Here is a 12,368-nt window from a genome sequence, read left to right on the forward strand (position 1 = left end):
GGACATTAGAAGGGAGGTGCTGAGCACCTTCATAACCAGTCTAGATTGTATGTAAGATTGCTCCTGTGCACAGCATATCCAGATAAGAAAAGGCAACTGGATATGCTGGTGGCATGCAGAGAGCTGTGACTACGTTCCTGGTGGCTTTAAGGTGTTTTTATAATTCACATTAGAGAACATTTTGAGCTATGCCTGTTTTGGTCTTTTTTTAAATGTTAGTGCATATTTGTGCATCACTGCAATTTTTTAAACCTCTGGTTACTGTATGGAGTCACATTTTGCAAACTATAGTCTTTATACAGATCCTAGACAGTCAGGTGCATTATCTCTTTCTTTCCAGTTCATCTCATTGACATATTATATACTGTGAGATCTTGTTATTGTTAGGTTTTTTACATATGATATTTCTGCATACAATTTTAAATTCTTCCTGGTCCATCTCACTGATGGTTAGCAGAAGATGTACAATACAATATTAAAATCTTGAAATGTAGGTATCACTAGGGCTCTAGCTGAAGGTAAACTGGAAGTTAGGGGAAATGATACATAGTATATTTGTTTATGGCCCCAATTCTGCACTGAGAACTATGCAGGCAGACCTCTGCACCTGAGTAGAGCCTAAATGACATTGAAGGGGCTCTGGACAGAGCCATTTCCCTATATGGAGTCGCACTAACATGGGATTCTGCATGAGCCAACACCTGTCCCAGGGCAACCTGCAGCACAAGGCTGTGCCTACAGGGTTATCAGTGCAGGATCAGGGCCCACCTGAAGAGAGGAAAGTTCCACTAATTGTTTATTAATGAAGCATTTTTCCACCTTGTGCTGCTTCATGTTAAGTAACAGGTAACAATTCTAATGAGAAACCATTTTATCTCATGAACAGAAACAGTAGGTAACAATGCCCTAGTCTATCCATGGCAGGTTACTTTTCAGATGTGTATTTCTTAATTCCTTCAATAAAGAACTAGACTGAAAACATCTGCTGCAATATTTAGATCTCAAGCCAAAACTATCTGTTTTTCTGTGCATCCTAAAATGCTCTTGGCTTAAGAATAAATTTTCCATATGGGCAGGTTATTCTCCAACTTCCTTCTGCAGGGTTTCTTGCACCTTCCTCTGAAGCAGCTGGTACTGGCCACTGTCAGAGACAGAATACTGCACAAACTGGATCACTGGTCAAGTAGTGCAGTTCCTATCTTCCTCAAAGGATTGGGGGGAGGGAGCGAGAATATTTTTGTAGTCAGCCTGGGAAAGAAAATTTGTTAAAGTCTCCTAACCCACCCCAGCCTCCACAGGGAGCTGGCAGAGAGCAAGTAAATGAGTTGAGGGCATTTGCCTCCTGCTGTCCTACATACAGAAGGCCCATCTGGTTGCAACGCATAAAACATACATACATGCATAAACCACACGCTGCAATACCTCCTATCGTTCTAAGCAGAAGCAGGATGGAGCATCAGTTGCATAAATGAATTGCAAAGTCATGTTTTCCTGTAAACAGGTCCACAATATTGGTTTCTTTTTTGGTAAACCAGATATGTACAAAATGCTGTAAGCACAGCATAAAACTTCCCTATGTGCTGTTTCTAGTGCTCTGCTTTTGTTTGCTGCAGGATGTGTTTTTACTTTCCTTTTAGCAACACCCCTATGACAGCAACAGCCGTCCAGTCAGGGGATGACTACAAATATGTGTATTGTATATAACTGTAAAACAGAATTCTGAAAATATATTTGCTTATTATATTTATATCAATTATTATATACTGTTGAAACTGTTATTAAATCTATAAAGCCCATTGGAATAAAAGATGCTATAAAACAGTTTATTACCTGAAGAGTTTGGACAAAGCATAACCAACAAAACAAAGCCTGTTTGATTTAGTGGAATAAGCATCAGCTCTGAAAAACAATGGGTCCAGTTTTCACATATGGGTGCATTAAAAGGTTGTCATGTTTGAAATTGAGACTCCCTGGACTCGTAAGTTCACATCCCATCAAGTCTGGTTCAGATCTTTCTGGGGCAGAGAGACTGTGTGGGTCTTTGGAGTAAGACTTTAAAAAGCTGTTTGTGTGTTCTCTGTCAGAACTCTTAAAGCCAATATATTCAAAGGTCACTCATTTTGGGTTCGAAACTTTAAATAGCTTACACCTGATTTTTCAGAAGTGCTAAAACCCCACAGTTCCCATTATTTTCAGTTGGAGTTGTGATAGGGTGACCAGATAGCAAGTATGAAAAATTAGGACAGGAGAAAGGGCACTATGTGGGGAGTGCACGTGTGTGTGTGTGGTGGTGGTGGTGGGGAGGAATAAGGTCCCATATAAAACGAATCCCCTAATATCGGGATGGTCCTGATGATATCAGGACATCTGGTCACCCTAAGTTGTGAGAATCCAGCACCTCGGAAAATCAAGTCCAAAATATTTCAGGTTGGTCACTCACAAATCAAAGCACCTAAATAGGAACATTTTTGGCTTGAAGATCCCATGGCCCTTTGTTGTAAGAGCTGAAAGTTTACCTTAAATCTTAAAAGCAAAATCTCTTGTGCTGAATGTCTTTGCCTTCCTTGCTGCAGCTCTACCACCCAGAGGTGGCTGCATTTGATGGTGCTGTATGTCTATACTATATAGTTTAGATACTTTACCACTCTTTGTCATGCAAGGCAGTCTCTATATAACATTCCTTGGATGGCAGATACATTTGTTTTATTTAGCAGTTTTGCAGCTCATGCATCTGACTGCAGCGAGGGAAGGAGAGAAAGGACCGTAGGGGCTGCCATTCTAACACTCTAGCATTTATCCCCAATCCCTAACCCAGCGGCAGCCCAGACTTCTCTTCCTCACAGCAACAATAATTCCACCAGCACCAGGGGTGGATGGGCCCGTCCTCCTACACTTGCCTGAGCCCCACCCCTTTACTTGCTTGCGACAAGACACACCTCTCCAAAACTATTGGCTAGTTTTCCCCTGCTTATTTGCATAGCCTCCTCGTCTCCAATCAGCAGCTGCTGACTGCTTAAAATGCATAAAGCCGGCCACTCAGTGAGGCTGGGGGCTGGGCCACCACGTGCTGTTGCTAAGCTTCGGCTTCTAAATTGTTACTGTAGCGGCTGACCTATCAGGGAGAAGATTCAGATCTGTCAACATTCTGTCTCCTAACCAGAGGGCGCTTGTCTGCCCTGATTGGCTCTACCTTCGGACTAAAGGCCGCCTCTGCCTAGAAATTCTGCCCACGATTGGCTATGCCAGTCGCCTGTGTGTCAGATGTAGGTTGAGAGAGGTGGTTTATATAGGGGACTTGGAAGTCCCCAGCCTGTGAACTCAGTGCAGTTTTGATGCTCAATTGCCTTCCTCAGCTGTTTGAAAGGCAGACACAGAATTTGGGGGTAACTCAAAGAACACACATAAAAATGGAGCTGAACTCTCTGTTAATTCTCCTGGAAGCAGCTGAGTATTTGGAAAGAAGAGACAGAGGTATTCAGAGAAATGACTAGGAGGCACTTCTAAACATTTCACTCTCTTTGTTGCGTGGGTATTCGGACGCCCTTTTCTCTGAGTCCATATTTCCTTCACCTGCAAAGGTGCCATGGGATTTAAACATGTTTTTGTCAGATGCACTCCGGGGGGGAACAAATGCTATTTGCAAAATCTTTAAACAAACGAGCCCTGGCTCGAGTCTGTTTGGATTGTATATATGTTGCAGCATTCAGTCTAGGTTACCTTGTTGTGCATGTTGCCGTTTGTAATTGTATTGCAGTTTTCCCTTCCCCCTTGTCACAATGTTTCAAGATGTGCATGATCTAGCCAATTTTTTTTTTTTTTTTTTTTTACTATTTACTCGGATGATCCTCCTATTTTGGCACTTTCTGTTTTGTTGTCTTTCTTTTAAAAATTCCGGAATAAAATCCAAACAAATCAACCAAAAATTTTGTTTTTTACCCTAGCGTTCCTGCAAAGGAGGAAAAAATGCATGGAAAAATATATTGCCACTAATGCTGACTTTGTCCCTAGAAGCAGAACATGGCTATGCATCAGTGTTACCCTTCGATAGTGACTATTCCAGAAAGAAAACAAAGGCAGGCACGCTGGCAAGAAAATCCCAGAATAACAGGTAATAGATGTGCCGTCATTTTCCACAGTGAACTGGCAACCTTTCCTATATGTCTAGCTTTGTGTGTAGCGCATAGATGCATAAAAATAATAACTAATCCTGTGTCTTAGTTCCCAGTGGTCGCCATTTTTCCCCTGTATGGGCTTGGCTCTGTTTTGATCTCTCATATAAACACTGCCACGCGTACACCATCGCCTTAGCACTCACTGCCTTTCTAAACCATCTGCACTCACGCTTCTTCCCCTGGTTTGTTAATGGATGTGGGCGCCTTGTTTTCCTATGTATTTTTGAAATAATAATCAAAATCCTGACTTCCCTTGCAAATTCCCTCCCAGTCCTTATTTACAATCTCTTTATTGCTGGGAGATCAAATACAGCTTCCAGTTGCAGGGTAACGCCGGGATTTTGATGGCGGGGGAAGAGGGGGCGGGAAGGGGAAAGGAGGGAAAATTTATCTCGTATTGAACTTGGATTTATGTATGTATATTCAAGTGTTTGAGTGAACTTGACCTTTCCAGAGGGTCTGCTGCACCTTTGCTCTGGTCTGTGCATCGCCTGCACGAGCGAGTCCCTCTGCATGCAGTTGAATTACAATGCATGGTTACATTATTATCAGCTGCCTTTTTTGTTTTGTTTGTTTTTTTTCTTGCAGCCACTACCTGTTCTGTGATCGCCCTTAGCTCAAGGTTTTCTGCGCAGCCTCCCTGCAGCTTTGTTTGCCTGACCGGGCTGTGCTCAGAGTGCACTGTCTACGTGCAGAAGGCTGTCTTAAAGAGACAGCGCCTCCTCTTTTACGTAGGAATTCCTTCTTTTCTTGCTCTTTATGTTCTTGCACACATACACAAAATATGCCCAGCTGGTTCCCTCCTTCTCCAAAACATTGGTGCTCTGCTCTTTACAAAACGACTCCTTTAAAAAAACTGTTTTATTATGATGAGCCCTGCAGAATAGCCTAAAATGAGCAAAACTTGCACATGACTTATTTTCCAAATGAGAGGAAAGTTAGTCTGAATGGGGCAGTTGTTTGATCTCAGTTACTCCAGCATAAATCCTGCACAACCCCAGTGTGGTCAATGGGATTACTGGCAAAATGGGAGAGCAGAAAACAGCCCAGTTATGGATATTAAATTTTGAAAATACGAGCTAAACAAAAATCCAGCATCTTCCTTAGACACATACAAGATCACAATAACCTATGTTTGCAGTAACTGCTGCAGGGCAATGTGCTTGAACACAACTGAGGAAATACAGGGTGTAAATCCTTCCCTCCCCATCCCTTACTCCAAACAGTGCTGATATTTCTGTGGATATAAATTCGGGAGGAGGGGGTAATAGTTAAATTGGTGTACAAATATGCAAGATAAATTCATTTTAAGGGGGTGTGATCAGGCATCACAGGGGTATCTAGATTTGGAGACAATTTTCATCTCTGTACATTTTTCCATATGTACAAAGGCAGTTAATTTAAACAGAATTCTTAGGGTTTCTAGTTCTAGAGTTCATGGTCTTGTTCTGATCCTTGTTTCTTGTATGCAAGAGACAGAAATCTGTATTACTTGTGGAAGCATTATTCCATCATATCCTTTCGTGGGTTTCTCGTTGTCCACAGCAAAACAATCATTTGTTTGAACTGTAAGCTGCTTTTAAGAATTTTTAGCAGAAGATATGTAATCTATCTATTTCAGCAGAATTGAAAAAAACAATTGTTACAAGTCTAGTAGCATTATTTATCAAAGCCAGAACAGACATCGCTACTGACAGATACCATTGTCTGTCAGATATTTCTCATTTTTTTTTCTCACTCTGATTCTTGTCGTGCACACCCAAACGCTTTTAAAAAAAAGGCATAATGATATTTTTATTATTTTCCTGCCAGCTTTATCGTTTATAGACTAGAAAGGGCTCATTCATTCTGGGGTAAGGTAACACCTCTGGAGAAGTAGGGCCACAAATTCAGTCTTTGTGTTTAGTTCACCATGGATATTTGTTCGCTCCCTAAGGAAAACAACACCAACCTCAGCTCGGCATACCTGACAATCTCTCTATAACACAGACCTCTGGCTGGAAATAGCAGGATGTTGTGATAAGGTACACTGGCAGAGCTGTGTGGGCAGTCCTGCGTTGTACTTGCCTACAACATGCACTTTTGTTTCAAATTTAAGTAACAGATAAAAACAGGCATCTTGACCTATGAGCTTATGATCCCAAATTCAATCACACCACTGCTCTTATTCGTATTGGGAGCACAGGTGCCGGAATTAGGGGTGTTTTGCGGTCTGCTGCACCCCTGCTTGAAGTGGTTTCCATTAAATGCAGGCTTTATAGTTTGGTTCAATGACTCGCAGCACTCCCATTATAAACATTGTTCCAGCACCCCTGATTGGGAGCTAATTTAATGGTTATTTAGATGTTGGTTCACAGCTTCAGAGTGCACAGAATTTGAAGGTAGTGTTCAATTTGATCATGCAATCAAATCTTTATAAGCAATTCAGGAATTAAGAGGGGTAGACAACTGGCCAGAGTTTGGAGGATCCTGGGGTGGGGGCAATTGCATAGTGCAAAATTGCACAATGTTATTTTTCAGTAACTTGGTTATTTCTAAATCTGATTTCTTCAGCAGTCTCGGCAGGTTTGAAAACTAACCTTTGCATATGTCATTTGAGCACAAATAAAAGCACACAAACAATTATTTTTAAAGCCTGAAAAGCATCTCTTTTGTGCATGGATAACTCAAAAATCGGGCACAGAATTTTATCAAACTTAAAAAAATTAAATTAGCCTTTGGACTGAGAACAAGTATGAAAAATTTCCTCTCCCCAAACAAGTTACAGGCAACTGGACACACGTGCATATCGGGGAAAGTGTTTTTTCAGCTGTAGCTCTGGCCATTACCAGAAGGCTATAATTAGACAGTCCATTGAAAGAGTTAATAATTTTTACTAATTTTTTTTTGTTGATGTTTGTTGTCAATTTTTAATTTTATGTTGATAGAGGAAACATTTTCATGTTACTGTGAAGATGGTAGAAAATGCTGCTTGATGCCATTTTTTGGCCTATCTTTGTATAATATAAATTAAATTTATTTATGATGAATTGATCTATAAATTTCCTTTTATGATTTGCAGTTTCTTCCCTTGAATCAGGTGCGCGCGCGCGCTCTCTCTCGCTCTCTCTCTATAAAATGTTCCCACTTTAAACAAAACAGATTTGAAAGGGTTTTTTTATGTAAAACTTCTTTGTTTACATAGCATTCTCTCCTGAGATTTGGAAGTGTTCCCCTCAAATGATTATGATGAAAATCCCCTAGTAGATGAAATTGTTTTTTTGGTTTCCAATCTGAATGGATGATTTGAGAAAGGCACAAGTTTGTAATTGATTTTCCGGGGTAGGGGAGGTAAACCCGGGTCAGCTTTTCTTGTAATTGTGATAACTAGACAGTATTTGGTTGTAGTGCAGCAAATGTCTCCTCTTGATATAATAACTACTGTAGTTCCTAAAAGCAATACAGTGAAGCTTGTTAAAATTCTTGCTAATATGCTGTTGGAATAAAATCAGGCTAGAAAAAATGTCAGATTTAGTAGAGTTGTGCCTTGGAGGTTGTAATGTTAAACTTTCAAATGTCTTTCCAATTGAGTACAGTGGGTGTAATGAAATGGATGTATTACAGATATCTGCAATTTGTTCAGAGGGAATATTTCACAGAAGCAGAAAGTCAATGAAGTTTAGAAGCTTACTTGGTTGCAGAAAGTTATTTGTTAATAGAAATTCATTGTAGCTTTCAGATAATTGGAGCTTTCTTGTTTTGTTTCCTGTTCGTGATGCTGACTTGAGAGAGAAATCTATATATTTTTGTGTTTTTCTGAGGGGGAAAACTGGTAGCCTGAACTAACCCCCTTGTGGACAGTGGCCCACATCACACCACCAGCACATGTAACAACTAGACCGGCCTGATTTTCCACTGCCTTGTACTTTGTGAAGAGAAAAGGAGGACTTGTGGCACCTTAGAGACTAACACATTTATTTGAGCATAAGCTTTTGTGAGCTACAGCTCACTTCATCCAGATGCACTTTTTGCAGACTCTTATCACTGTGAATAGTGGGTAGGGTGACCAGAAAGCAAGTGTGAAAAATCAGGATGGGGATGGGGGGTAATAAGCACTTGTATAAGACAAAGCCACAAATATCGGGACATCTGGTCACCCTAATAGTGGGCGTAAAATGCTCATTGTACCTTTACGTGAGTGTAAAAGACTGCACAAAGCAGCAGATCATCAGGCCCAATGTGTGTTCTGTGCCCATGAAAAGATCAGAAGTTAAATTAATATGCAGAGTAAAACCTTAGTGCTCAATGCCTGTCTATTGGGTCACAGTTAAATTTACTAGCAGAGCAGGAAATGGAAGTCTGTGATGTAGCCTGCTTGGCTTGTTAATTTAGGAGCTGATAAAAAGGAGGGAAAATGAAAGCAAAATTTAGGCTTATAAATATCCCTACTGCATCTGTTGAAACTAATCAATATTTGCTAATGTTTTTGTATCAATAAATAGAGTTGTGTACAATGTACTCTGCTCTGGTGAAGGGATATATGTGCAAAAGAAGGTGTTGGGTCAAAACGGTCTGATGTTTCAAAGGAAAACGTTTAATGTCTCCATTCTTTTGTTAATATTGCACGTCTGTCACTGCAAGCCAGTCTCTGGCCCATATCTGGCAAGCTGCTCTTTGCAGACTAGAGGTGTGTGAAATTGTTCAGCCAAAACTTTCATAGCCAAAAAATGCAGATTTGGGTCAACTGAAACATTTTGTGAATTCATGTTGACTTTGGTGAATTGTTTCGGTTGCACTGGAAAAAAGAAAAAACTCCATAAATGTCAAAAGGAACCATTTTGACATTTCTGAAATGTCTCATTTTGATTTTTTCCAGGCTAGATTCATAAAACCGGTGAACGTGCCCCTCTTATAACCATTAACCCAATACTTAGGGCACTCACCTGTGTTGTGGGAGTCCCAAGTCTGAATCTCCACTCTGGAGCAAGGACTCGAATCCTAACCACTGGACTATCGAGTCACTCTGTCTCTGGCTCAATGACTATTCAGTTATTTCATTTAAAGTAGCACACCTTCAGCAGGAGAGACTGAAATCCACTCCAGAATAGCCTGTGTGGTAGGCCACTCATCTGGGATGGGGAAGACCTGGTTCACGTTTCTGCTCCAAATCAGGCAGAGAAGGGATTTTGAACTTGAGTTTCCCACATTCTAGGGTGGTGCTTTAACCACTGGGTTAAAGATTATAAAAAGAGCACCACTTCCCTCTCCTCTGGCTGTGAATCTAGCCCTTTCTTTTCATTTTATTAAAAATACCCAAAAAATTTAGTTCAACCCAAAACAAAATTTTTCTAACTTTTTTGATTCACTGAAAATTCTGAAAGTTTGGATTTGGTTCAACCTGAACCGAAAGCTTGTTTTGATTTCCTGCCCTCCCGCCCTGAACTGTCAGAACTGACAATTCAGTTATTTGCCGAGCTCCAATGCAGATAGACCTTTACATCCAGAGGAAGCAGCTTAGGGATCAGGGCCTATTTTCCTTCATTTTTAAAATGAAAGGCAGAGAATAAAATACCATAACATCCAGACTGTGGAAACAAAACAATCTGTTTTTCACTCTCTATTCTCACTGTATCCTTCTTGTAATTTTCTCCCCAGGAAAATGAGGCATGAAGGAAAATGGTCTATATTACAGAATGTATTAAAAAAATTAAATAATGCTAGTGGTACATTAATAAAATATATCTTGTAAGTTGATCTATTACCACTGAGGAACTATAGTATGTACAAGAGTAGCAGTTTTTGTCGTTTTGTTTTTGTTTTTGTTTTTTTTAAGAAAGTCACCAAATGAGAAGCAATATCAGGCCTTGCTCTTACACCCAGATTTATCATACAAACTTTTGAACGTCACTAGAGTCAAGGCTCTGCATAAGGAACTGCACCAATGTATCTATTTGCAGAATCCCAGCGCTTATCCATAATACTGAAAAAATTCTGCTTTGAGGTGGAACTAAAAGAGAAATATTTTGAAGAGATACTATGTGGTCAATTTAAAAAAAAAAAGGGTGGGGGCGGGGGTCAGAATAAATGAATGCAGAACTGAGTGAGGTTGTGCTCTAACCACTCAAATATCAGGTAATTCCAAAGTTAGGCCCTGATCCTGTAATATACAGCCCTGCTGCAGATTGGTGTGCTGGCACCAAGTTCAACTAAAGCCGATTGAAACCTTCAACTTGAAAATACAACCCTATCTCTGCCCCACGCATGTCTATTACATTGCAGACTCTTATTAGATGATCACATGCTGTTTCTTGAATAATGCATTGTCATGTTTATTTGTTTCAGAGTAGCAGCTGTGTTGGTCTGTATCCGCAAAAAGAAAAGGAGTACTTGTGGCACCTTAGAGACTAACAAATTTATTTAAATATGTTTATTTGTGTGTTTTTCCTCCAGTGTGGATATATGTATATAGCATCTTGTGGAACTTACCACTCTCTTTGTTCTTGTGTTTTGACTTGGGCTAATATTTCTAATATATTTTCAATGCTGATAGTACACGAGTAATGCTAGGTGTCACTCACCATCATTTTAAGCACACTTTCTACAATGCTGCTCTAATAGACATGGGGCTTAAAATAATGGTGGCAGCCAGTAACTTATCTATGGTTCCCAGTGTTTGAACTGCAGTAGTGCCTGGAGCACACAGACTAGATTTGACATGGCAGAAGAGGAAGATGAGACAGATGGGTGGGGGAAGGGGAGAGGAAGATGAGTTAACAGGAAAGCAGTCAAACTACAGAACATTGTGCAGAGGTCCGCTTACCACCTGCACAGGCAGTGTCAGCTGGTAGGCAGGGTCCTAGCCTTTTGACCTTAATTTTGATATTTCTTTACATGTAGTCTTAACACTGCACTAACACGATATCTGAAAGGTAACTTCCTAAGGGTACCTTTTTTAAAAAAAAAAAATAGGAATAAAGATGTGGAGGGGAAAGAGCTTTTGTCTTCACTATTAAGAAACTGCTGGTTTGTAAAATATTGCAATTAGAGCATGTAAATGCCATAATCTATAATTACATGGCTAGAGACTCTTTAGGTGCTGCCATCCCTGACTCCAAATACAGAAGAAAACATGCCCCTTAATCCTGTTTGATAATTTGCATTTTAAAAGAATCAGAGTTTAGAATTTCATACCTGGTTAATCACCATTTAACTACTTGGTACTAGATATTGAATGCTAATGCTGTCTCACCTCTATCCAGTTGGGATCCAGGAAGTGGGCAGACTGCTAAAGGACCTCCCCGCCCCAGCCTCAGGGGAGGATCCACAGGTCCGGTATTCTAAATGATTGCAGGGGACAACTAAAGATATAACAGGAATGGGAGTGAGGTCACAGGGTTAAACAAAGGGAACTGGACAGGGACGTTGCGCAGAGAACCCCAGACAGTGCTCATTGCTCCTTGAAGGTGTCAAGGGAGCCAGCAGTCGCTGCCCAGAGGAACTCTGCCAAGATACATGAATGAACTGAGAAGCGGAAATAGGCCTCACGGCCGCAGGAAACCCCATCAGCCAACCTCCTCTCCCTGGTTTTGTAGATGACCATTTTGGCCAGGGCTTGGAGGAGGTTGACAAGGAGGTCCAGTGACTTTGTGGGGCCATGGATAGGGAGTGCATAGATGAGAAGGTGAGGGGAAAAGTGCAACCAAAAATGTAATAATATATCTAGGAGGAGTCGGAATAGGGGCTGCAACCTGGCGCACTCCAGATATACGTGCACCAGGGTCTCCCTCCTGCCACAAAAGGGGCAGGTGTCTGGGAGGGGAGTGAACCATGCCAAGTACATGCCTATGCTCACGGTTCCGTGAAGGAGCTGATGTCCCCGGTGGGCAACGGGACCAGGGTGGAATATAGGCTGGCCCACCAGGGTGCCTCATCCTCCAGACGTGGCAGGAGGTTCTGCCACTTTGTGTCGGGGCAGGACACGAGGGTGAGGATGTGAAGAGTGCAGAGCATGAGCATGTACAGATGTTTCCTTGGCGTGGTCCAGAACCGAACCGGCTGCAATTCATGCAGCCAGCTCGCGGTAAAGGGGTGGGATGGCCGGGTAGGTCCACGGGGCAGGGACCCGATGAAAAGGTCCTGAGGGCCTGTGGTGTAGGGTGGGTGGGGCATGCCCTCTCTCAGGACCCGGTCGAGGAACCCTGAGCAGTGGGCGGTAAA

General features: G+C 41.4%; 1 protein-coding gene across 5 annotated transcripts in view; it reads left to right on the top strand.

Annotated features, from left to right (window-relative positions):
• Positions 1-3,230: 3,230 nt before the first annotated feature.
• Positions 3,231-12,368, top strand: part of MXD4 (MAX dimerization protein 4) — a 54,714-nt gene continuing 45,576 nt past the window's right edge. Inside the window, exons 1-2 of one of the 5 annotated variants that reach the window (XM_038398263.2) lie at positions 3,231-3,471; positions 4,009-4,108. In XM_038398263.2, the coding sequence (XP_038254191.1) occupies positions 3,333-3,471; positions 4,009-4,108 (239 nt within the window). In that variant the 5' untranslated portion in view covers positions 3,231-3,332. Of the gene's footprint in view, positions 3,472-3,941; positions 4,109-12,368 lie in introns of all 5 variants that reach the window. The other 4 variants (XM_038398262.2, XM_043512590.1, XM_043512589.1 and 1 more) reach the window with 4 other exon arrangements.

This window comes from Dermochelys coriacea, chromosome 4 (genome assembly GCF_009764565.3).
Source record: "Dermochelys coriacea isolate rDerCor1 chromosome 4, rDerCor1.pri.v4, whole genome shotgun sequence".
Lineage (NCBI taxonomy): Eukaryota > Metazoa > Chordata > Testudines > Dermochelyidae > Dermochelys > Dermochelys coriacea.